We start from the raw sequence: 26,157 nt of genomic DNA on the forward strand, positions 1-26,157 counted from the left end.
ATTATGAAAGACTGGTTGATTTTTGGCAGCAGCTGTTACCAAGTATCCATGTGGGAAGAAAAATTGGAGTGATGGAGAATGGATTGCTTCGAGATTTGATGACTGATACAAGAGATTTCCAACAAAACCGACGGAGAGGAACTGAAAGTGACTTAAAAGCCTCAGACGTGAGGAATCCGGGCTAAAAACTATGGCTGACTTTTATTTGAAAAGGGACCAGAACCTGGGAAGGGGGGAGGGGGAAGCAGAAGGGTAAGAATGATGATAAATTTTGGGTTGGGTGAAAAGGGTCTATATTTAAAAATGGGAAATCGGTGGAAGGGAATTTAGGCCGTCCTTAGGAAAGAATCCAAATGTTTATAAGAGCTGGGGATGAGAGAAATGGGATTAATTATGAAGAGATATATTTAAAAATATCAACTATGGGTTAAGAAGAAGAAATTAGAATTTGCTGAGTGAACTAGGAAAATAGGGATGTATGAAGAGGGGGTGGGGGGGAGTCCGGGGAACAAGGTTAAGAAAAATAAGGTGTTGAGATGATATCTGTTTTGTCTTTGTTGTATTTGTGTGTGTCTGTCTTTAAAAAATGTGAAAACCCAATAAAAATTTATATAAAAAAATAAAAAAAAAATTAAGGCAGACCGGAACCAGAAGTCCTGCCCCCTAAAATACTTTATAATGGGAGGGGGCAAAGACCCCATGGCCTCTAGGAGTTGGCTCCGATAGCCGACATCCACAGGTCTTAGGGTGGTTACAACATAAAAACACAATATAATAAAACCAAAATACACATACACAAAAAACACCTTACACTCTCCCTCCACACATTTTAAAAAGGCATTAGATGTCAATCAGCCAAAGACCAGGTTAAAGAGGTGAATATCTGGCTGGCGACTAAAGCAGTATTATGAAGGGTTTTTCTGCCCTTCATATGAATTCTTTGGTGGGAAGTGAGATGGGAGCTCTTACTGAAGCTCTTTCCACATTCCCTGCACTGATAAGGTTTCTCTCCTGTATGAATTCTATGATGGAAAGTAAGATAGGAGCTCGTACTGAAGCTCTTTCCACATTCCATGCACTGATACGGTTTCTCCCCTGTATGAATTCTTTTGTGGAAAGTGAGATAGGAGCTCGTACTGAAGCTTTTTCCACATTCCATGCACTGATAAGGTTTCTCCCCTGTATGAATTCTTTGGTGGGAAGTGAGATGGGAGCTATAGCTGAAGCTCTTTCCACATTCTGCACACTGATAGGGTTTCTCCCCTGTATGAATCTTTTGATGGGAAGTGAGATAGGAGCTCATACTGAAGCTATTTCCGCATTCTACACACTGATAGGGTTTCTCTCCTGTATGAATTCTCTGATGGAAGGTGAGATAGGAGCTTGTATTGAAGCTCTTACCACATTCCATGCACTGATAGTGTTTCTCCCCTGTATGAATTCTTTGATGGGAACTGAGAAGCGAGCTCGTACTGAAGCTCTTTTCACATTCCAAGCACTGATAGGGATTTTCCCCTGTATGACTTCTTTGATGGTAAGTGAGATCGGTGCTCCGACGGAAGCGCTTTCCACATTCTAAGCATGTATAGGGTTTCTCCCCTGTATGAATTCTTTGATGGGAAGTAAGAAGGGAACTCGTACTGAAGCTTTTTCTACATTCCAAGCACTGATATGGCTTCTCCCCTGTATGACTTCTTTGATGGGAAGTGAGATGGGCACTCTGAATAAAGCTCTTTCCACATTCTAAGCATATATAGGGTTTCTCCCCAGTGTGAATTCTTTGATGGAAAGTGTGATCACTGCTCCAACGGAAGCTCTTTCCACATTCCAAGCAATCGTATGGTTTCTCCCCTGTATGAATTCTTACATGGGAAGTGAGATCGGTGCTCCGACAGAAGCTCTTTCCACATTCCAAGCAATTATATGGTTTCTCTCCTGTATGAATTTTTTGATGGGAACTGAGGTGGGAGCTCATACTGAAGCTCTTTCCACATTCCAAGCACTGATAGGGTTTCTCCCCTGTATGAATTCTTTGATGGGAAGTGAGATCGGTGCTCCGACAGAAGCTCTTTCCACATTCCACACACTGAAATGGTTTCTCTCCTGTATGAATTCTTTGATGAGAAGAGAGATGAGAGCTCTTACTGAAGCTCTTTCCACATTCCACACAGTGATAGGGTTTCTCCCCTGTATGAATTCTTTGATGGGAAGTGAGATGGGCACTCTGACTGAAGCTCTTTCCACATTCCACACACTGATAGGGTTTCTCCCCTGTATGAAATCTTTGATGGGCAGTGAGATGTGAGCTCTTTCTGAAGCTCTTTCCACATTCCACACACTGATAAGGTTTCTCTCCTGTATGAATTCTTTGATGGGATGTGAGGTGGTGGGTCTTACGGAAGCTCTTTCCACATTCCACGCACTGATAGGGTTTCTCTCTTGTATGAATTCTCTGATGGGAGCTCAGAGAGGAGCTTGTACTGAAGCTCTTTTCACATTCCAAGCACTGATATGGTTTCTTCCTAATGGCATTTCTTTGATGGGAAGTAGAATGGGAACTTTTTCCACATTCAAGATATTGATACGGCTTCTCCATTTTGTCATGGTCACCCTTGTTCTTGATTTCCAGTCGTTCACCATCTGCAATGAAGAGAAATGGATTAGATTCTCAGGGAGAAATTAATGAGGAATAGTTGTTAACATTGGTAATAGAGGCATAACGCAAGTGGTTTAGATGGATGGTTTTACTAAGGGGTTGGGTGCATTTATTCACGGGGTTCAACTGACATCCTTAGGGGAACCTGTGATATATAATTTAATATATATATATTATTTTTATTAATTGCACATATTAGTTGCACATATTCCCCAACATTACAGCTCCAATACCACATAATAAATCATTGGCTTTGACAGCCTTAGACTTCCTTCAACCCCTTCTAATGGTTTTCTAAATTTCTTTCTGTTTTGCATTTTTGTTACTGTTCTTTTTTATATATACATACTATTTTTACTATTCTTTTATTATTGTGCATAGAAAGGAATACAAAAACACACAAAGAAAAATACATAAACACAGAACAATCTGACATTTCCAGATTTGTCAGTCTTCTTTTTTGTCAACCAAATGCTTATAGAAGGAAAAACAAAAATAGAAAGCCTACTTTAGACAGAAGCTACTTCAACTTCCCTAATGACTCTGAAGTTTACAGGCAAAAGGGTCTGGGTAGTTCAGACCAGAACGATACTTGTTTAAGAAGCTGCAACCAGAGGAAGAACATCCACAGAAAAAACAGTAATTTACTGTTCAAGGTTAATGGTGGGAATATTAAAATCCCAGGTGTTGTAAGGGGCACTGTTGAATTCTGTGAAAATATATGAGGTTCATCATAGAGAGCTGTTTTGAATTTAAAAACAGATATTATGATCCCACATGGGCCTTACCAACAGAGGCCACGATCCCACGATTCTCCTCCATGACGTCCTTATGCAGCGCTCTCTGGTCAGGATCCAGCAACTCCCACTCTTCGTCGGTGAAACAAACAGCAACATCTTCAAAGCACACTGGACCCTAAAAGAAAAAGGGAGATGTTCTCCTATGAGACAGCACTGTTGTTCATCACCACTCCTTGAGCTAGGACATTCTTCCACCCCTTGGCCTCTGTCCCCACAAGGCTGCTTCCCCTGACCTGATCTGGTTCCACAGCCGCTGCTTCCATTCTGTCCCCATTCAGAGATGGATGAAGAGGTCTAGCCAGTATCCCTGTGTCACCTGCAAGAGGAAAAAGGTAAGGGGGAGGCCCAGAGTGCCTTCTTGTCTCACAGGTGAATCAGTGCATCTCAAACTACACAGGGGCCTTTGAGAAAGTCTGGCCTGCTGAGTGCATTTGGATGTTTGGGTGCATTTCAGATGTTAGTTGTGAAAAATATATCTCCCCACCTCTGGGCTCTTGGTCCCACTATCTCCCCCAACAAAAGATGAAATGAACCCACAGATGAGTTTCAAAACCATGGTAGATTAGAAAAGCAATGGTTAAAAAATATATAAAATAAACAGGGTTTTTTAAAATTTAATTTGGATTTTTAAAAATTTAAATAGTTTTCTATTTAAGTAACATTATAGTTCAAAGGCTATTCATAAGGAAATAAGGATTTGTTTTTAATTATGTAGCATGAACCTTTATATACAATGTCTAAATTTTTTGGTAAATGAATTCCATTAATCCACTCACAATGTCATGCAATTCCAGAGGTTTCCGTAAGAATATTTGGGGCAGTTTTTCTAACATGAAGATATTATCACAGATGTTTGTTTTTGCAGTTCTTAAAAGAGTGAATTTGTGTCCGCAAAAATCATTCCTTTTCTTCACAGGAAAAATGCTATAAAAAATAAACATACAGAGTTGAGGAGAAAACCTTAATCCCATTCTCCCTTTTCAAATTTATATACACAGAATCAACCCTTTACTCTTAAATGCTAATTTCCAAGAAGTTCAATGAACAGATTGTTTAGAGTAGAATAGATCTGCTGAAGTAGCTAAGTGTGAAGCAGTAAAAATGAAAGTGCAACCTTGAGACCAGAATACTCCACAAGTCTTGGGACCTTGAAGTGCTTGCCAGTCAACTAATAAGAGTTCACGGGTTCTAGGCCCTTCTTCCCAGGGCTCAACTGGCACTGTCCAAACAATAAAATCTCTAACTACTGTACGCCAGTTTAAAAACATGGATACATATGCTGTAATGTTATTGTTTTAGTTAAATAAAATATTTAAATTGTTATTAAGGAAATGATTATTTATTTATTTTTCTCCTTCCAATAAAGTACAGCAGAAAGGTTGTCCAAATACAAACAGCTATCTTAGGGATCCTGACAATAATTCCATAATTATCTATGTATTTCCAACCAAATCAGTAATCTTTGATAAAACTGTAAAAACCACTCCGAAAATTTATTATTCTAAAAATGAAACCTTCATCTGGCTGTAAATATTAAGATTCTACCTTCAAGAATGAGATTTTCTGTAAAAACAAATGATTTGATTCAAATCCATCCTGTTCAAAGCCAAAGGAATATGACCAAATGGAGAGAGAAAAAACTCCTCCCTCCTTACCCTGATGCCGCTTTCTGATGTCCAACAGAGGCCTCTCTGTCTCACAGGAATCCAGGTCCATTTCTGCAAAATGATCATTTTCCTGAAAGACCAACAAGGATTCAAAACAGAGAAAGAATGGTGAGAAATATTACAAAGAGAATGACAAAGACTTGAAGGGTGTGAGATCTCATTCCATGGATGCCTTCCCAGAAAAAGGATGCGCCATTAGGAGACCATTATGGGATGTTCTCCGGCCTGTTTGGAGCCCCTTGGGAGTATCCAGAGGAAAGTCTCTCTCACCTGCTTTCTCTCCTCTGCCTGACTCAGGAGGAAACCTTCGGCCAGGGCCACCGCCTGCGAACTGGTCTCCGCTCCACAGTCCCTCACCCAGCTCTCCATCTCCGGGGGAAGGACAGCCAGGAACTGCTCCAAGATCACCAGGTCCAGCATCTCAGCCTTCGTGTGCCTTTCTGGCTTCAGCCACTGACGGTCAAGGTGGTAGAGTCGGCTGCAAACCTCTCGGGGTCCTTTGGCCTCCTGGCAGCAGAACTGCCTCAACTGCTGGCTCTGCACCTCTGAGCGGAGGGTGTCCTCCTCACCCAGGATCTTCTGCACAGAGTTTTCCCATAACCCCCCACTGCTACCAGTTTGGCTGGCATGGCCTCTTCCTGCTCCAGGGCCAGCTGAGTCTTGCTCATCCATCTGTGCTCTCAGGAAGCCTCTGAGAGATCGGAAGGAACCCTTTGGTCTTCTGCAAAGTTCTGTCTGTCTTAGCGCAAAGCTCTTGCAAATCCTACAAAGCAAATACAGTGTATAAAGTTGTGTAAAGTTTACACACCCTCTTCTCTCTCTACTGAGCACCCAAGAATCCTGCAAAATCCCTTTGTTAATAAATACAGTATGGGGGAAAAACATTTTACAGTAGTGCCCCGCAAGACGAATGCCTCGCAAGACAAAAAACTTGCTAGACGAAAGGTTTTTTCGCCCGCGATTTGCCTCGCAAGACGAATTCCCCTATGGGCTTGCTTCGCAAAACGAAAACGTCTCGCGACTTTGTTTCCTTTGTGTAAAAACCGTTAAAACCAAGGGTGCTTAGCTTGAGCAGCTGCAGTTGCGACTTGACTTCGAGGAGCAACTGTTAGCACGTGGTTTGGTAGCCTTTTCTCAGACTTTGCTCACTTTTGAAGATTTTCCAAAACTTTTCCAGAACTTTTCCAGAACTTCTCTTTCATCCATTTGGTAACAGATAGGTAGCCGTGTTGGTCTGCCATGGTCAAAACAAAATAAAAAAATTCCTTCCAGTAGCACCTTAAAGACCAACTGAGTTAGTTCTAGGTATGAGCTTTCGTGTGCATGCACACTTCTTCAGATACACTGAAACAGAAGTCACCGGACCTTTCTATATAGTGAGAAGGTGGGGAGGGGTATTACTCAGAAGGGTGGTGGGAATGGGTGATTGGCAGATAGCTGCGATGAGCCTGTTGACGACTCTTAACGACTGCAATAGGTCTAACAGGAAAAAGCAAGGGGTGAGAAGGTGAAAAATGGCTTTGTCATGTATAATGAGATAAGAATCCAATGTCTTTGTTCAAACCAGGTCTCTCTATAGTTTTAAGTTTGGTGATAAGTTGCAATTCAGCAGCTTCTCTTTCCAGTCTATTTCTGAAATTCCTTTGTAATAGAACAGCTACTTTGAGATCTTGTATAGAATGTCCTGGGAGATTGAAGTGTTCTCCTACTGGTTTTTCTGTCTTGTGGTTCCTGATGTCGGATTTATGTCCGTTTATTCTTTGGCGTAAGGTCTGGCCTGTTTGTCCAATATAGAGAGCTGAAGGACACTGTTGGCATTTTATGGCATACACAATGTTAGACGATGAGCAATTAAATAGTCCCGAGATGGTATGTGTGATGTTGTTGGGGCCAGTAATGGTGTTGTCCGGGTGTATGTGGCAGCAAAGTTGGCATCTGGGTTTATTGCAGGCTCTGGTGCCAGTGTCCGTGTTAGGTCTGGTTGTAGTATTATTGTGGGTTAGGAGTTGTTTAAGACTGGGTGGCTGTCTGTAGGCAATGAAAGGTCTTCCTCCCAGAGCTTGAGAAAGAGAACTGTCATTGTCCAGGAGAGGTTGTAGATCTCTGATGATGCGTTGTACTGTTTTAACTTGGGAGCTGTATGTGATGACTAGAGGTGTTCTGTTATTTTCTTTTTTGGGTCTGTCTTGCAGCAAGTTCTCTCTGGGTTCTCTCAGTTCTCTCAGCCAGACTGATACCCAGAGAGAACTTGCTGCAAGACAGACCCAAAAAAGAAAATAACAGAACACCTCTAGTCATCACATACAGCTCCCAAGTTAAAACAGTACAACGCATCATCAGAGATCTACAACCTCTCCTGGACAATGACAGTTCTCTTTCTCAAGCTCTGGGAGGAAGACCTTTCATTGCCTACAGACAGCCACCCAGTCTTAAACAACTCCTAACCCACAATAATACTACAACCAGACCTAACACGGACACTGGCACCAGAGCCTGCAATAAACCCAGATGCCAACTTTGCTGCCACATACACCCGGACAACACCATTACTGGCCCCAACAACATCACACATACCATCTCGGGACTATTTAATTGCTCATCGTCTAACATTGTGTATGCCATAAAATGCCAACAGTGTCCTTCAGCTCTCTATATTGGACAAACAGGCCAGACCTTACGCCAAAGAATAAACGGACATAAATCCGACATCAGGAACCACAAGACAGAAAAACCAGTAGGAGAACACTTCAATCTCCCAGGACATTCTATACAAGATCTCAAAGTAGCTGTTCTATTACAAAGGAATTTCAGAAATAGACTGGAAAGAGAAGCTGCTGAATTGCAACTTATCACCAAACTTAAAACTATAGAGAGACCTGGTTTGAACAAAGACATTGGATTCTTATCTCATTATACATGACAAAGCCATTTTTCACCTTCTCACCCCTTGCTTTTTCCTGTTAGACCTATTGCAGTCGTTAAGAGTCGTCAACAGGCTCATCGCAGCTATCTGCCAATCACCCATTCCCACCACCCTTCTGAGTAATACCCCTCCCCACCTTCTCACTATATAGAAAGGTCCGGTGACTTCTGTTTCAGTGTATCTGAAGAAGTGTGCATGCACACGAAAGCTCATACCTAGAACTAACTCAGTTGGTCTTTAAGGTGCTACTGGAAGGAATTTTTTTATTTTGTTTTGATCCATTTGGTAAGTTAAACTTTTAAAACTTTTTTGGGGGGTTTTGGATTTTGGGTTGGGGTGTTTGGGATTCAAGGACTTGGTGTTGGGAAGGGGTTTGCGATAATCTGGGGGCTTGTGGGCCTTTTTTGGGAATTTTTATGATTTTCTGTGACCAAATTTTTTTGAGTTTGAATTTCTGAGTGCTGGCTGGCTAGGGGAACAGTTGGGGAGGTTTCTGCAGAAATCTGGGACCATGTGGGGTTTTTTGGGGAATTTTTATGATTTTCTGTGACCATTGGGCCAGGTTGTTTTTTTTCAATTTTTTTTTTCTGAGTTTGAATTTCTGAGTGCTGGCTGGCTAGGGGAACAGTTGGGGAGGTTTCTGCAGAAATCTGGGACCATGTGGGCCTTTTTGGGGGAATTTTTATGATTTTCTGTGACCATTGGGCCAGGTTGTTTTTTTTTTTTGAAAATTTTTCTGAGTTTGAATTTCTGAGTGCTGGCTGGCTAGGGGAACAGTTGGGGAGGTTTCTGCAGAAATCTGGGACCATGTGGGCCTTTTTTGGGGAATTTTTATGATTTTCTGTGACCATTGGGCCAGGTTGTTTTTTTTCAAATTTTTTTTTCTGAGTTTGAATTTCTGAGTGCTGGCTGGCTAGGGGAACAGTTGGGGAGGTTTCTGCAGAAATCTGGGACCATGTGGGGTTTTTTGGGGAATTTTTATGATTTTCTGTGACCATTGGGCCAGGTTGTTTTTTTTCAAAATTTTTTTTTTCTGAGTTTGAATTTCTGAGTGCTGGCTGGCTAGGGGAACAGTTAGGGAGGTTTCTGCAGAAATCTGGGACCATGTGGGGTTTTTGGGGAATTTTTATGATTTTCTGTGACCATTGGGCCAGGTTGTTTTATTTTTGAAAATTTTTCTGAGTTTGAATTTCTGAGTGCTGGCTGGCTAGGGGAACAGTTGGGGAGGTTTCTGCAGAAATCTGGGACCATGTGGGGTTTTTTGGGGAATTTTTATGATTTTCTGTGACCATTGGGCCAGGTTGTTTTTTTTCAATTTTTTTTTTCTGAGTTTGAATTTCTGAGTGCTGGCTGGCTAGGGGAACAGTTGGGGAGGTTTCTGCAGAAATCTGGGACCATGTGGGCCTTTTTTGGGGAATTTTTATGATTTTCTGTGACCATTGGGCCAGGTTGTTTTTTTTTTGAAAATTTTTCTGAGTTTGAATTTCTGAGTGCTGGCTGGCTAGGGGAACAGTTGGGGAGGTTTCTGCAGAAATCTGGGACCATGTGGGCCTTTTTTGGGGAATTTTTATGATTTTCTGTGACCATTGGGCCAGGTTGTTTTTTTTCAAATTTTTTTTTCTGAGTTTGAATTTCTGAGTGCTGGCCATGTTGTTATTTTTTGAAATTTTTTTTTGTCTGGGTGGGGAAGCAGTTGGGGAGGGGTTTGCAGCAGTTGGGGAGGGGCTGGGGGAGCAGTTGGGGAGGGGTTTGCAATTTCTGTGTTGTGGGTGGGTTGGTGCGTGTCTGTGGGAGCAGTTGAGGTTTTTGAAGACATTGGTGATTTTTGAAGCTTTTCCTAAACTTATTTTGCAGCCATTTGAGGTTTCTGAGGACTTCGGTGGTTGATTGTTGAAGCTTTTCCAGAACTTCTCTTTCATCCATTTGGTAAGCTAAACTTTTAAAACTTTTTTGGGGGGTTTTTGGATTTTGGATTTGGGGTTGGGGTGCTTGGGATTCAAGGCCTTGGTTCTGGGTTTTAATTTCTGTGTGGTGGGTGGCTGGCTGCTTTTGTATTTTTTGGGTTTGAAGCACATCACTGATTTTTTTTTCTGTTTCTGAGTTTACGAAGGTAGGAGCTGTGCTGCCATGGGACCCAAGAAGACTGCTGCTGCGGTGGCCGGCGAGAGGAAGAAGGAGAAGGTGACGCTGGAAATGAAGAAGGAGATCATCCGGAAGCACGACGGCGGAATGCGTGTGACGGACCTCGCCAGGGAGTACGGCAGGAATCCATCGACCATCGGGACCATCCTGAAGATGAGGGAGAAGATCATGGTGACTGATGCAGCCAAGGGAGTCACCAGGATCGTGAAGAACCGCCCAGCTGTCCTGGAGGAGGTCGAGAAGTTGCTGCTCATCTGGATAGAAGAGAAGCAGCGTGCAGGGGACACAGTGTCTGAGGCCGTCATTTGTGAGAAGGCCAAGGCCTTGCACGCTGACCTCATCCGGGAACAGCCAGGAACCTCAGCCGAGCCAGAAGTCTTCAAGGCTAGCAGAGGTTGGTTTGACCGGTTCAAGACAAGATCTGGCATCCACAGCGTGGTCAGGCATGGAGAGGCTGCCAGTTCTGATGTTCCTGCGGCTGAAGACTTTGCAGCGGAGTTCCTGGAGGTTGTGACGACGGAGGGCTACGTTCCGCAGCAGGTCTTCAACTGCGACGAGACCGGGCTGTTTTGGAAGAGGATGCCCAAAAGGACTTTCATCACTCAGGAGGAGTCCAGGCTGCCTGGCCACAAGCCCATGAAGGACCGCCTGACCCTGCTCTTCTGTGCCAACGCAAGCGGCGACCTGAAGATCAAGCCCCTGCTGGTGTACCACTCGGAGAACCCACGGGCCTTCAAGAGACACAAGATCGACAAGGAGCGGCTGAGTGTCATGTGGCGATCCAACAGCAAGGCTTGGGTCACACGTGTGCTGTTTGTGGACTGGGTCAATCTTGCTTTTGGCCCTGCTGTCAAGCAGTACCTGCTGGACAACGACCTGCCGCTGAAGGCTTTGCTTCTGATGGACAATGCTCCTGCCCATCCTAAAGGCCTTGAGGTGGACTTGTTGGAGGAGTTCAGCTTCATCAACATCATGTTCCTGCCGCCTAACACCACGCCACTGCTCCAGCCGATGGATCAGCAGGTCATCGCCAATTTCAAAAAACTCTACACCAAGGAGCTTTTCAGGCGATGCTTCGAGGTGACTGATTGCACCACCATCACCCTGCGGGAATTCTGGAAGGACCACTTCGACATCGTCACCTGCTTGAAGATAATCACCACGGCCTGGAACGGGATCAGCCAGAGAAATTTGAATTGCGGTTGACGGAGCCTGTGGCCGGACTGTGTGGCACCAAGTGACTCTGATGCACCAGAGTCAACAGTGGTGCAGGACATTGTTGCCTTGGGGAGGACCATGGGCCTGGAGGTCACGGAGGAGGACGTCTGTGAGCTGGTGGAGGGGCACGACGACGAGCTGACCACCGTGGAGCTGGTCGAACTGCAGGCAGAGGCTGCGCAGGAGCAGGCCTCACTGGAAGAGGAGGAAGCAACTGAGGAACGGCTGTCCTCCGAAAGACTGAGGGACATTTGCCAGAAGTGGAAGGAGGTGCAGACTTTTGCAGATCTACACCACCATGAGAAGCACGTGGCACATGACGCTGGGAACTTTTATGATACAAGGGTCATGTCGTCTTTCAGGGAGCTGCTGAAAAGGCGGATAAAGCAGCAGACTATGGACAGGTTCTTGACCAAGAAGCAAAGAGTGGAAGAGGAGCCTTCTTCGAGTGGTCCCCCAGAGTCTTAGAAAATGTACTGTACACTTTGTTGATTTTTAAATGTTTTTCTGTCATGTTTATAAAGTTAATTTATTTTCCCTTCAATTTTTGAACTGCTCTTTACAGTATGTGTGACTTTAAAGAGCAGTTAATAAACTGTTGTTGTACCAAATTTGGCTTTGTTTGGACTTTTTTTGACCATAGGAACGCATTAATTGATTTTCAATGCATTCCTATGGGATTTCGTGCTTCGCAAGACGAAAAATTCGCTAGACGACAAAAATTCCGGAACGAATTAATTTCGTCTTGCGGGGCACCACTGTAGATTTTTTTTTAGCAGCAATGCCGAAATTGTTAGGAAACCAGACAATGAGGCAGAAGAGGCTACCAGCACCAACAATAGTGATATAAATCCTCACAGGAAAAATGTTAATCCACCAACTTTCTCAAAGTTGCAGTGAGAACATCCATGGCTGGAGATGTTCTCTGATGTTTCGGTATGCCCTGACTGCCAAGTATTTGCCTGGGCCGAGGACACAGGTTTTGTGAAAGGCAGAGCAGCATAAAGGAATGAAACAGGGTGTCTATATTTATATTCTGCTTTTGAAATTTTGTACATGTGTTAAATGTGCCATTTTTGTGATCTGGAAGGAAGTGGGTGAAATCTAAGAGGAGCCAGTCAGTGAATAAAATTCTCAGGCTCCTTTAAGACCAGATGCGCTGAGTCCATGTTCTCTGCTTATGGTGATGTTTTATTCTCTGGGCTTGGTCTGACTTACATGTGAAACCCATTTCCGGATTGTTTTATTCAGTGCTGTGATGTGTTGCAAAATCCAGGACTGTCCCTGTGAAATAGGGACACTTGGGGGGTCTGCATCACAGACCCCATTCCTTCCCCACAGGAGAAAGGGAATGTAGTCTACAAGTACCGGTAACTACAGAGAAGAACTGTGCAAAATAACAGAAGCATTGCCTAGCAATGCAAAAGTTGACAAGAAAGCCATCATGGAGGGATTTCGGGGTTTTAAAGACAAGCTGGGCAAGGTCTCCAAGCAGAGTCTGCAGCTTCTGGCTCTTATCTTAATCTATGCAGAGTTCTGAACTTCTTGCAGTTTCTCCCACTTAGTACTGCAGAATGAAAAATGGGGGGGGGGGAGCCAGCTAAATCTGGTGAAAACAGCTGGAATCGCTTGCTTGTCCCCACCTGTGATGAATGCAAAAGAAGAAGAAAGCTAGCGCTATTCTAGGCAGCATCCACTGAAGTCTAGAGTCCAGATCATGGGAAGTCATATTCCTGCTCTATCCTGCCTTGGTGTCGTTCTCTCCTCCCCCCACCCCCCAAATGGGGAGTGGAAGGCCAAATGAGTGGAGAGGAGACTCACCAGATCCCAGCAGGGGACAGCGAGGCAGCCCTTGCAAGACAGACACAAAAGCGCTAGGCTCTAGTGGGGGTCCTCACCCGGGGGTCCTCAGGAGTTGCTCTCCCCCCACCCCCACTCCCCTGCTTCTATCTCCTTTTCTTCCACTTGGATTCTGTCACTCTCAAGACAGACTCCGGTGTGGGGTCCCTTTTTTTCTGAGGGCCAGGAATGTATCTGGACAACCCCTTGAGGGCCAAGTGAGCGGGGCCAAAGACATCTCCTTTGGAATTTAGGTCAGCAATTTATTATGGTTATTCTATCAGATAGCTTCACACACACACACAGCCATTGATGCCCAGGTCCCTGGAGGCTCGGTGAGGAGCAGCGCCCATTTCTGGCTCGGCTGCTTTGCCACCAGCAATCCCTTTGGGAGAGAGAGGATGTGGTCCTGGGATGCCCTGCTCTGGGTGCGAGGGGATGGCTGCAGTGGCCTCCGTGGGGGGCTGCCCTGGGAGACACTGGGAAACTGGTTTGCAATGCAGCAGCCAGACTCTGGAATGGGATCCCTCTCTTTATTCCTGGCCATTCTTTCCCACCGTTCCTTATTTCCTCCCCATGGTTTTTTTTTTAGGGGGGGGGCTAGTACACCTCCTTGTCCAGCTTTGGGAAACCATTTGCACATGTTTCCTCGGTTGTGCAATGAGGCTGAGCGATGTCACAGAGAGTTAAGGGATTCCTTTGTGTAAAGAAGGGAGATTTTTTCTGAAGCGGGGGGGGGGAGGGGGCAAACGAGTTTGGGATCCTCTGATCTGCAGGAAGGGGAGCGTGGCAGCCCTGGCCCCTCCCTGGCAGGACCCCGTCCTCCTCCCTGACTTGGGGTCCCCCCCCCACATGAGCAGATCAGGCCCCCCAGGAATCCTCCCCTGCTGCAGCCCTGGGACCCCCACCAGATCCCAGAGAGAGAGGAGACTTCCCAGATCCCGGGAGGGGAGAGCGAGGCAGCCCTTGCAGCAGAGACACAAAGTAACACCCCCCTTCCTTGCAGGAAAGGACTGGGGAGGGAGGGGCCTTGGCTCTGGAGGACCTGCCCCCCTTGCTTCCTGTCCTCTCTAGGAAGGCAGCTCAGTTCCCTTTAACCCTTGCCAAGCCGAGTCCAATCTGCTCAGCCTCTCTCGCTTGGCAGAACCTCAGATTCTTATTATTTCTTATGGATTTAGGGGGAGATCTGCCCCCCCGGCTCCGCCCATGCCCAGATATCCCTTTGTGGGGTGAGGCTCTTGGCTGGACTCTGAGCATCTCCCTCCCTTGGCCGGAAAGTGGAGGAGCAGCTTGCAGAGAAAAGGACCAATTCTGCAGCTCCAGCTCCAGAGACATAGCAAGGCCAGGGGGTGCCCAGTTTCACACACACACACCCCCCACACATACAGACCTTTTTGCATCAGTAAAAGAAGTTACACACACAACTATTTAAAATATTTAGAAATAATTACAAATGCACCGTTTGCTGAGAATCAGATTAAAATACATGTCCACATTCTAAATATCTGGATGGGCTTGCCTATACAAACATGTATTTATTTTTGCAGGCACCAAAAAGAAAAGCGGGATAAAAAAGAAGTGCAGGCAGGGAGTTCCAAAGTCTACCTGTGTCGCCACACTAAAATTTTGATTTCTCACAAATTCAGGTGTTTTATGTGGAACCGGTAACTGTGCCAGTTTTCTCAAAGCAGTTGAGTTGGGAATACATGGGGGAAGGCAATCTGATCAGAAGCTGTTAAGAGCTTTGTAGTCCACCATAAGATGAGTGGGACCAGGACAATGGCTCGCCTAGCCCTAGAAACATGGCTTTAGGGAATTTTTTGTAAACCAAACTTTTTTTGTTAAGTACCTTTCATCATCCTCAAGCACCAGCACCAGCCAATAGTCATTTTAACCACCACTCAGAAAGAAGCCGTTCCAAAGCAGTGTTGTGGTGCAGAGACAGACAAGTCTTTTTTTTTTAAAATACATTTTTATTCAGGTTATGCAAAAAACAAACAAAGATAACAAAAGAATACAAAGTAGAATATAACATTATAAGTACATAAGTTGTTTTTCCCTTCCCCAAACTATACAGGAAAATTAAAAAAATAAAAATAAAAATAAAAATAAAATAAAGAACCATCAAAAAATCATAGTGTTTGGGGCTCTACCGAGCCCTGGACTCCCCTCCACCCTTTTGGTAAGTATCGAATATCTTCCTCCGTTACGTATTTGATTATTAGTCTTAAAATCAATCGCTGATAGAATTGTTCTAACCCCGCCAGTTCACTTTATAAATTTGTTCCAATATATTTCCAATATTTACTCCAATTTTTCTGAAATTTCTGTTCATCTTGATCTCGTATTCTACCTGTTAGTCTATCAAGCTCGGCATAATTTACCATTTTGACCTGCCTATCATTTATGCTGGGCATGGTTTCCGATTTCCAATATTGTGCCAACATAATTCTTGCGGCCGTGGTGGCATAAAGAAATATCGTCTTATCTTCTTTTTTGATTTCTTTACCGGTCATTCCCAACAAAAAGGCTTCAGGTCTTTTGGGAAAGGTATACTTGAATATTTTTTTAAGCTCATTATATATTGATTCCCAAAAGCCTTTCACCTTGTTACATAGCCACCACATATGGTAAAGGTCTCCCTCCACCTCACCACATTTCCAGCATTTCTTATTCTTTAATCTATACATTGTGGCCAATTTCACCGGCGTATGGTACCATCTGTATAACATCTTCCAGACATTCTCTCTCAGTGCCATACATGCCGTAAACTTTATATTACTGTTCCAGAGTTCCAACCACCTTTCAAAGTCAATACTGTAGCCAAAGTCAATTGCCCACTTGATCATTGCCTCCTTCACCTCCTCATCTTTTGTATGCCACTCTAGTAACATATCATATATTCTAGACAATGTTTTGTTCTTACCTTCTACTACCTCTACGTTGAATTTTGATTTTTTATCTTCAAAACCTAAGTTCTTTTTATCCTCTTTTAGCAAATCATTCACCTGGTGGTATTGCAACCAACTAGTGAGTGAATTTTTTATCTCTTCATAAGGTCTAAGTTTGGGCCCTTGTTCTGTTTTTCTTAGAAGTTCCTCATAGGTGGTGCTCTTGTCCTCCATATTAGTTTTCCTAACCGTTAAAGCCTCTATTGGTGAGATCCACCAGGGGGTCTTCCTTTCGAGGAGATTTTTATTCCTCTCCCATATCTGGTATATTGGTCCCCTGAAAATATGATTCAGAAAGCTCCTGTGGACCTTCACCTTCTCATACCACAGGTACGAGTGCCACCCGTACCTGTTACTAAAGCCTTCCAAATCCAATATATCTCCATTCTCCAATTTTATCCAGTCTTTTAGCCAAAGTAGGCACGCCGCCTCATAGTACAAGCTCAAATCCGGTAGGGAGAAACCCCCTTTCCTTTTTATCTATCAAAATTTTCTTTTTTATCCGTGGTCTTTTCCCCTGCCAGATGTATTTCACCAGGGCTCTCTGCCACTCTTTACACTGTTTTAAGCCTTTAAGTACGGGGATAGTTTGAAATAAAAACAACATTCTGGGCAGAATGTTCATTTTAACAACTGCTATCCTCCCCAAAAAGGAGAATTTCATCCTCCCCCAGATTTCCAAATCTTTCTTTATATTCCTCCAGATGACCTCGTAGTTATCCTTATATAGATTTATATTTTTAGCCGTAATCCATACTCCGAAGTATTTCACTTTCTTAACTGCAGTAATTTCCGCCCTTCGTTCCAAATCTATCGTTTCTTCCTTAGTTAAATTTTTAACCAACATTTTGGTTTTATTTTTGTCTACCTTGAGTCCTGCCACTGCTCCAAATTCTTCAATTTTTTGTAAAGCTTCTTTTACACTATGTTTTGGATCTTCTAGAGTTAATACGATGTCATCCGCAAAGGCTTTAATTTTATATTCTCTCTTTCCTACCTTGACTCCTTTGACCTCTGTTGCCCCCCTCAATCTCTCATTGAGTATTTCCAATACTGTTATAAATAATAAAGGGGACAGGGGGCAACCTTGTCTAGTTCCTTTATATATTAAAGTAATCTGTTGTAGTGTTATTTATTACCAGTTTTGCCTTCTGTTCCTTGTATATTGCTTCTATACCTCTTCTAAATTTTTCTCCCATTCCCATCATTTCCAAACTTTTCCTTAGGAAGTCCCACGAAATATTATCAAATGCCTTTTCGGCATCTATGAACACCAGGGCCGCCTGTCTATCTATTTTCGTATCCAAGTATTCAATAATATCTATCAAATTCCTTACATTATCCCTTAATTGTCTCCCTGGGAGGAAGCCTGATTGATCTTTATGTATTTTATTATTCAAAACCTTTTTTAATCTTTCTGCCATTATGTCTGCAAATAGTTTATAGTCATTATTTAATAATGAAATTGGCCTGTAATTTTTCATTTCCAGAGTGTCTAGATCTTTTTTAGGAATCAATGTGATATATGCTTCCTTCCAGGTATTCGGGAGACAGACAAGTCTTTGGAAGCAGCCAGATTTTTATGTGTCAAACAAAAGCACCATGCATTGCCCTAAAAGTGATCCATGCGATGGTCATCTCCAGGCTTGACTACTGTAATTCGCTCTACGCGGGGCTGCCCTTGAAGCTGTCCCAGAAGCTCCAGCGGGTGCAGAAAGTGAGGCTCCTCACGGGGTCTCTGCCATGGGAGCATATTCACCCAGTGCTTTTCCAGCTGCACTGGCTCCCGGTGGAGTACAGGGTCAAATTTAAGGTGCTGGTTTTAACCTTCAAAGCCCTATACGGCCTAGGACCCTCATACCTATGAGACCGCCTCTCCTGGTATGCCCCACGGAGAGCCTCAAGGTCCATAAATAACAACACCCTAGTTGTCCCAGGCCCTAAGGAAGTTAGATTGGCTTCAACCAGAGCCAGGGCCTTTTCAACTCTGGCTCCGGTCTGGTGGAACGCTCTGCCTCATGAGACCAGGGCCCTGCAGGATCTGATTTCTTTCCGCAGGGCCTGTAAGACAGAGTTGTTCCGCCTGGCCTTTGGCTTGGAGCCAATTTGATTCCCTCCATCTCTTTCTTTTTTCCTTTCCTTCTCCTCCTGCGATGAGGTTACATTTTAATATTTTAATGTTTCAATATTTCAATGTTGTATTTTAATTTTGTTTTTAAGTTGCAATCATTCATCTTGTTTTTTTTTTTTTTGAAAACTTTATTAAACATAACTTTTGTACAGAAAAAAAGGAAAAACGAAAATACTTTAAAAACATGTCTCTCATATAAATACAAGATATCAAAATATAGAACAGACTAATATAACACCAATTTTATAAGTCAGACAAACATACAATATAGTGTATGGATAGGATATACAAACTCCCTAAGAGAATAAGACCTCCATCCAGCTCAGCTTTGGGTTACATAATCATATATAGTTTCTGCAGATATTATTGGATTACTCACAATGCCGTAAGCATTAACTATTATCTACTGTTACAATGTTAATTCCTAGATTATTCTTAATATAATTTAAAAATTTGTTCCAATCGTTTTTTAATTTAGTCATTTTATGTTGCCTAATTATTTGTGTTAAATTTGCTAACTCTATATATTGAGACAGTTTCACTTGCCAGTCGCCAACCGAAGGTATTTCTGAGGATTTCCACTTCTGTGCAATTAAAATCCTCGCCGCTGTAGTAGCGTATTGAAAGAAGGTTTGGTCCTCATTTCTTATCTCATCCTCTATCATGCCCAACAGGAACACCTCAGGGGTTTTGGGAAAATTATATTTCAAAGTCTTCTTCAACTCCTCATAAATTTGTCCCCAGAATGTTTTAATCATGTCACAGGACCACCAGACGTGAAAAAAGGTTCCCACACTGTCCCTACATCTCCAACATAGGTTGTCAGCATTCCTGTACATCTTTCCTAACTTCGCCGGGGTCAAATACCAGCGATGTATCATTTTTTCTAAATTTTCCCGAAGGGTTGCACAAGCTGTGAACCTCAAACCTTTTTTCCACAGTGTTTGCCATTTGGTATAGTCCACCTTGTGCCCCAGGTCCCTTTCCCATTTTACCATTGCACCTTTCACTACATCCCCTTTGGTGTCCCACTCCAATAGTTGTTTATACATTTTAGAGAGGAGTTTATTATTGCTTTCCAGGATTTCCACTTGGTATTTTGATTTTTTTTCGCTCATCCCTAATTTTTTGTGTTCTCTCCACAATGCATTAATTTGGTGAAAGTGTAACCATTCCTTGATTTTATTCTTCAACTCCTCATAAGGCCTAATTTTCCATTCCTCTTCCGTTTTAACTAATAAATCTTCATATGTCCACCTTTCACCTGTCATATTTTGTTTTTTAATTTTAACAATATCGATCGGGGAGAGCCACCAGGGTATGCCCTTTTCAATCACCTTCTTGTATCTATTCCAAACATCTAGTAGAGAGCCTCTGATAATATGATTAGAAAAGCCCCTGTGGACCTTCCCTTTCTCCTGCCACAGGTAGGCATGCCAACCAAATCTTATATCGAAGCCCTCTAAGTCCAATATATCTGTGTTCTTTAGAATGGCCCATTCCTTTATCCAGCAGAGGCATGCAGCTTCATAATAGAGCTTTATATTCGGGACTGCAAAACCGCCCCTATCTCTCGAATCCGAAAGGTATTTAAACTTCACTCTAGCTCTTTTCCCTTGCCATATAAACTTGGTCAGGATTTTTTGCCAGTTCTTAAAACAGGTGGTACCTTTAATTACTGGAATATTCTGAAATAAAAATAATAACTTCGGGAGGACACACATCTTTATTGCAGCCATCCTTCCTGTCCAAGACAATTTCAATCTGTGCCAGGTGTCTAAATCCTTCTTAATTTCCTGCCAGATCTTATTATAATTATCTTCCATTAAATTTATATTTTTTGGGGAGAGCCAGATTCCTAAATATTTTACCCTATTCACAACCTGAATTCCAGTATTTTCTTCCAACCTAGTTTTTGTCTGTGGATCCAAATTTTTTATCAAGATTTTAGTTTTTTTCCTATTAAGTTTAAATCCTGACAACTTGCCAAAATCCTCTAACAGATCTAGTGCACAACTCGCACTGACCAGGGGGTTCTCCAAAGACAGGACCAGGTCATCGGCGTACGCCTTTAACTTAAATTCCTTTTGCCCTATTTTTATCCCACTTACATTCACCGTTTCCCTCAATTTATTTGCAATAACCTCTAAAACCATAATAAATAACAGGGGCGACAAGGGGCAGCCCTGTCTAGTCCCCTTCATAATCGGGAAAGGTTTAGAGAGATTATTATTAATGATCAACCTGGCTCGTTGTTCAGAATATATAGTCTTGATGCCATCCATATAAGGTCCTTCTATTCCTGCCATTTTCATACATTGTATTAAAAACTCCCACGAAACATTATCGAAGGCCTTTTCGGCATCGATGAACATCAAGGCCGCCGGAATATCTGTTCTCATATCTAAATATTCAATAATGTTCAATATATGGCGTACGTTGTCTTTCTGCTGCCTGTTTGGTAAAAAGCCCGCTTGATCTTTATGAATATATTTCTTTAAATATTTCTTAAGTCTGTTAGCCATAATATCAGCAAAGATCTTATAATCACAATTAAGTAACGAGATTGGCCTATAATTTCTTATATCTGTTTTTTCCTTCTCCGTTTTTGATATTAAGGTAATGAATGCCTCCCTCCAGGTGTCGGGGGCCCTTCCTCCTTGAAGAATATTATTAATAACATCTGTAAGCACAGGCGCAAGATGTTCCCCCAGGGTTTTATAGTATTTTGATGACAAACCATCCGGCCCTGGGGCCTTGCTGGACTTCATCCTATTAATGGCCTCCTTCACCTCCTCTATAGTGATATTTTTATTAAGTTGCAGAGTATCATCTTCTGTTAAATATCTCCCCCCACCTTGGACCAGGTAATTACTTATATCCATGCTGTTTTCCTCTCCTTTTTCATACAGCTTTTCAAAATATTGGATAAACCTTCTTTCTATCTCATCTGCGTCCTCCGTCGTGTTGTCCTCCGTTGTAAGTTTATTAATCCCATTTTGTTTATTCCTTTTTCTTAACTGCCACGCTAGTAGCTTTCCCATTTTATTTGCCGACTCAAAATATTTCTGCCTCATGTTTTTGATTTTCCATTCAACCTCCCGGTTTAATAGGGCCGAATATTGGGCCTGTAGTACTTTAGACATTTGAATACTCTCTTTATCCCCCGGATTTATGATTAATTTCCTCTCATTATCTCTTAATTGGGTGAGAATTTGTTCTTTCTTTTGTTCCCTGAGTTTTCTTCTATGACTATTTTGTTGTATTAGGAAACCCCTAAGGACCGCTTTCCCCGCGTCCCAGGTTATATCTATAGGGGTGTCTCCATTCAGATTTAAATCAAAGTAGTCCTTCAGAGTATTTTTAGCCCTTTCCTTAACTTCATCAATTTCTAATAGATAGTCATTCATTCTCCACCTATACTGTCCTCTTACTGCTTTTTTAATTTCCAAGACTAAAGGGCAATGGTCTGAAAGAGTCCTAGGTAGGATTTCACATTTTATTACACTCAGCGGAACTGTACTTGACACCCATATCTGATCTATTCTGCCCCAACTCTGGTGGGGCTCTGAGTAGTGAGTGAACTGCCTTTCAATCGGGTTTTTATGTCTCCATATATCAATCAATGCCAAATTCTCAACCATATCATTAAAAGATTTCGGCAGTTTCCCTCGGTCTAATCTCCCCTTCTTTTCACTTCTATCAATTTCTGGGACCGGTACTCCATTCATATCCCCCAATAAGATTAATTTATGGTCTTCTAATTCTAATAACATACGTTCTAATTTCTTAAAAAACTCCATTCTGTTCGTATTAGGTGCATAGACCGTAACTACATTAATTTTTTCTCCCCGATAGTTTAGTTGAACTCCCAGTATTCTACCCTCATCATCTTTACAAATTAAAGCAGGTGCCCACTTTTCTTTAACATATATTACCACCCCTTTTTTCTTACTTGTCTCCGAGTTGACAAACTCTACTCCCAATCTTTTATTCACCAAAATATGCTTGTGCTTTTTAGCAATATGGGTTTCCTGAAAGCAAATCACATCATATTTCTTATTTTTCAAAGCTTTCTCAATTTTATTCCTCTTAACCCTTTCATTCAAACCATTCACATTCCAGGACAAGAGTTTTAATGTATCCACTATTATTAAAAAGACTCTCTAATCAGGTTCTCAAATTATAAACTAACGCCTTTGTTCTCTGGAAGTTCCTCTTCTTCCGCCGCCTCTTTCCCCACCGCGGCCTCATCTTCTTCATCTCCTGATTCCATCCCCTTCTCCTCCTTCCCCAGCCGTCTCTCTTGCCCTTCCTCTTTCTCTTCCTCCTCTCCCCCCTCTCTGGTTCTCAATCTGGATTCTACCTTCCCAAGGTCCTTCTCATATCTTCTCATAAACTTTTCCACCTCCTGCAAGTCCATCAATCTAAATTTTTTATCTTTATAGAAAAAGGTAATCCCCTCTGGGAATTCCCATCTAAATTGAATACCATTCCTTTTCAGGACTGCCACCAAATATTTGTACCCTTCTCTTTTGCGCAGCAGCCTGACTGGAATTTCTTTGTAAATAACGATAGGCCTGCCGTCAATTCTTAATTTATTATGGTAACTCATTCTTAAAATCCGATTTTTCATCTCCAATGAATTAAGAATCACTAAGCAGTCCCCTAGGAATCTGTTTACTTTTAAATGTGGAGGTTTTGTCAGTCTAAATATATTCTCTACCGTCATGGCCATCTCTTCCTCTCTTATATTCAACCACCTAGAAAGCTCTTTAATCATTTTCCCTTTAATATCCTCATTTCTTTCTTCAGCTACCCCCCTAAATTTGAGGTGTAGCTGTTTTTGACGCATTTCAGACATGGCCAGATTGTCCCAAATCTTATCTTGTGATATATTTATTTCCTTTATCTCCTCTTTCATCTTAACGGATTCCTTTTTCTGTTCTCTCATTTCCTTCTGCAGTTTTTTATTAGATTCCTCAATTATTTTAGACTTCGTGGATAGCTCTTGAATCTTAATTGAGAGTTCTCCAACCGCCCCTTCAATCTTCTTATCAATCATCTCCTGTACTTCTCCCAATTTGTTTTCCATATATATCTCATTTTGCTTAAATTCCTCCTTTATTCTTGCCCATAGATTATCCAAATCCTTGATTTCTTCCTGACGGGATGATTTTCTATCCCCCGGGGTACCCCCCCCTCTCTTCATTTCTTTCCCGTCCTTCCACATCTTTATTTGCTCTCTCCTTCCGCAAGCTCACCAGTAACACAAGTTCCCCCCTCCTTCCCTAAACCCCAAATCTTCACAAAAAAAAAAAAAACAAAGAAAAGAAACACAAAAAAAACCACACAAACAAACAAAGAAATATATCAGGAGGTGATAGTCCTGAGAGCTTCACAAGATTCCAAAAAGTCCTACACGCTTGCGGTGCAAGAGCAAAACTGGGATAAATCCGGGGTTAGTACTCCGGTGATGCTAGGGGCTAATAGCAATCTCAGCTCAGGCCGTAGTGAAGGTGTCGTCCTATGTAAATCAAATCAGATTACTCCAAGTCAGATTACCCAATAACCTCTCCAATGACCTCGTTAATTAGTCCAGTTCGATAAAACAATAGTTCAATTCGATAGGTCAATAACTCACAAATAATTCACAATAACTCAGTTCAATGGGTCAGGAGATCACAAAAGCATATGAGGGTAGCTGGGGGTGCCCCCACTGTTTCCCTCCTTCCTTAATCAAACTTTAAATCCTTAAAGACCTTCGGTTTCATAAAGTCCTTTGAATCTTTGTAGCATGGAGTCTCTGCGCCAATCTCCTTCTCTCTATTATTGTTCACCTCCTCCAAACAGTCCACTTCAAAGGTCACAGGCAAAAAAATAAGAGAGAAAGCTGCAGGCGCCACAAAACACTTCAATGGGCATAGACAAAATATAAGAGAAAATATAAGAGAGAAGGCTGCAGGCACCACAAGACGCCTCTAGAGGGTTAAATTAATTCCCAGTGAATGGAATAAGTAACATGAGCACGTGGGCATGGGCGTCTGAGGCTCTCCAAACAGGGTCCACTTTGGTCTGGTTGAAGTCCGTTTAACCTAATTAAAGTCCGTCTGGCATAATTAAACAGTAAAAGCATTAATAACAGTAGTAAAAATAGTCCCAGCTAGTAACCTCCTTATTAATTATGACTAAAATAAAGTCCTCAAAATCCTCCTCACGACCTCCTCGTGGGCTCTCAGTTTGAACTCAGTACCTACTCACACAGTCAGATTAATAGCGAAAACCTCCTCACTCTTACGGCTTCGCATCTGCGCCGTCTTAACTCCTCCGCTGAGTGGACTCCGTAGTACATTCTTCAAACAACCAGGTGACCAACAGCTTTAGGTCAAAATTCTCACTGGGACAAATCCACTAAACGCTGAGGCTCCCATTCAACCTTTAAGGAAGCTCGTCGCATTCCCAGCAGAAGCTCGAGGCATCGCGTTGTAGAGTCGGCGTCCCTCGTTTGCGCTCGCGTTTCCTTCGTCCTCACGTCCTGGCGGACCGGCGGAGGCGAAGCAGCCGCTCCCACGCTGCCGAGGCCTTATCCCCCAAGGGTCCCCCCCTTGGAGTTTTAGGGGTGCGCTGAGCCTTCGCGCATTTCCCCAAACCTCTACAACGCTCAGAGAACCGAGACGGAGCTCTCTGCGCTTCCTCACTGTCCGCGACCGGAACCGGAAGTCCATTCATCTTGTTTTTATTATTGCTTGTAAGCCGCTCTGAGCCCGGCCTTGGCTGGGGAGGGCTGGGTATAAATAATAAAATTATTATTATTTATTATTAAAAGTCCAGGGAACATTAGATGCTTCTAATTTTTCCGATGAAGTGTTTTATTCAGTCTCACCTGCAATCATGTGTGCTGAACACACAGAAACACATACAGATAATGAAATTACTTGGAGTTACAGTCTCCAAATAAAACTCAACACATGCAAGCAGATTGATGGAATAGTACACATGATTTCCCCATCTCCTTTTTAAAAAACATTATTTTTCTTTATCTTCATGGTACAGAAGATAAATATTCAGAAAGCAATAGTTACAACAGTAAACAAAAAGTAACTTGTCCTGATGGAATTTCAGACTTTCAGCATGTCATGTGTTAAAGTTTCATTTCATTATTCTAAAACAGGCATCCCCAAACTCGGCCCTCCAGATGTTTTGGGACTACAATTCCCAGCATCCCAGAGCACGGGTCCCGTTAGCTAGGGATGATGGGAGCTGTAGTCCCAAAACATCTGGAGCGCAGGGTTTGGGGATGCCTGTTCTAAAAGACCACGATACATTTTCCCGTGAGTGTTGGGTGGATTCCTGCAACAGTTTTAACAATTTATATATTTAATAAACATTTGCCACGTGTTATAAAAGGAAGATGGATTGTGTTCCTCCACCTTCTTGATTTCCCTGGGCAAACAAAATTTAAGATACTTCAATTATGGAGCCCAGAACTGAACACACTATTCTGGGTGCAGCCTGATCAAGGCAGAATAAATTGGTACTATTCCTGCCCTTGAACTGATTCTGCCTTCTGCCACACTGCAAATGTGATAAGCATCTCCTCAGTTCCTTCATCCAAGTCATTTATAAAGACGTTGAACAACAACGCGCCCAGGACAGAACCCTGCAGCACCCCTCTTGTCACTTTTCCCCAGGATGAGGAGGAACCATGGAGGAGGACAATTTGGGTTCGGTCAGTCAAATCCACCAGTTACCTCATTCAGCCCACATTTTACCAGCTTCCTCACATAAATGTCGCAGAGGACTTTGTCAAAAGCCTTACTGAAATTGAGA

The 26,157-nt window shown here is 42.6% G+C and overlaps 2 protein-coding genes and 1 pseudogene across 3 annotated transcripts in view; 1 reads left to right on the forward strand and 2 right to left on the reverse strand.

Annotated features, from left to right (window-relative positions):
• The window catches only part of LOC309340939 (uncharacterized protein), a 178,406-nt gene that overhangs the window by 20,966 nt on the left and 131,283 nt on the right, over positions 1 to 26,157 (reverse strand). The gene's annotated exons all lie outside the window — the stretch shown is intronic.
• Positions 1 to 26,157, reverse strand: part of LOC309340600 (zinc finger and SCAN domain-containing protein 12-like) — a gene marked incomplete at its 3' end in the record, with an annotated part of 98,844 nt that overhangs the window by 754 nt on the left and 71,933 nt on the right. Inside the window, exons 2-4 of the mRNA XM_081859485.1 lie at positions 5,394 to 5,886; positions 5,112 to 5,193; positions 2,482 to 2,640 (exon numbers count right to left, since the gene is read on the reverse strand). Coding sequence (XP_081715611.1) covers positions 2,482 to 2,640; positions 5,112 to 5,193; positions 5,394 to 5,795 — 643 coding nt within the window. The 5' untranslated portion in view covers positions 5,796 to 5,886. The remainder of the gene's footprint in view (positions 1 to 2,481; positions 2,641 to 5,111; positions 5,194 to 5,393; positions 5,887 to 26,157) is intronic.
• Positions 6,087 to 12,017, forward strand: LOC309341107 (tigger transposable element-derived protein 1 pseudogene; annotated as a pseudogene). Its single transcript, XR_014161668.1, has 2 exons — positions 6,087 to 6,332; positions 9,901 to 12,017. The product of XR_014161668.1 is annotated as a tigger transposable element-derived protein 1 pseudogene (transcript).

This window comes from Podarcis erhardii, assembly GCF_964252035.2.
Source record: "Podarcis erhardii genome assembly, chromosome: 4".
Classification (NCBI taxonomy): domain Eukaryota; kingdom Metazoa; phylum Chordata; class Lepidosauria; order Squamata; family Lacertidae; genus Podarcis; species Podarcis erhardii.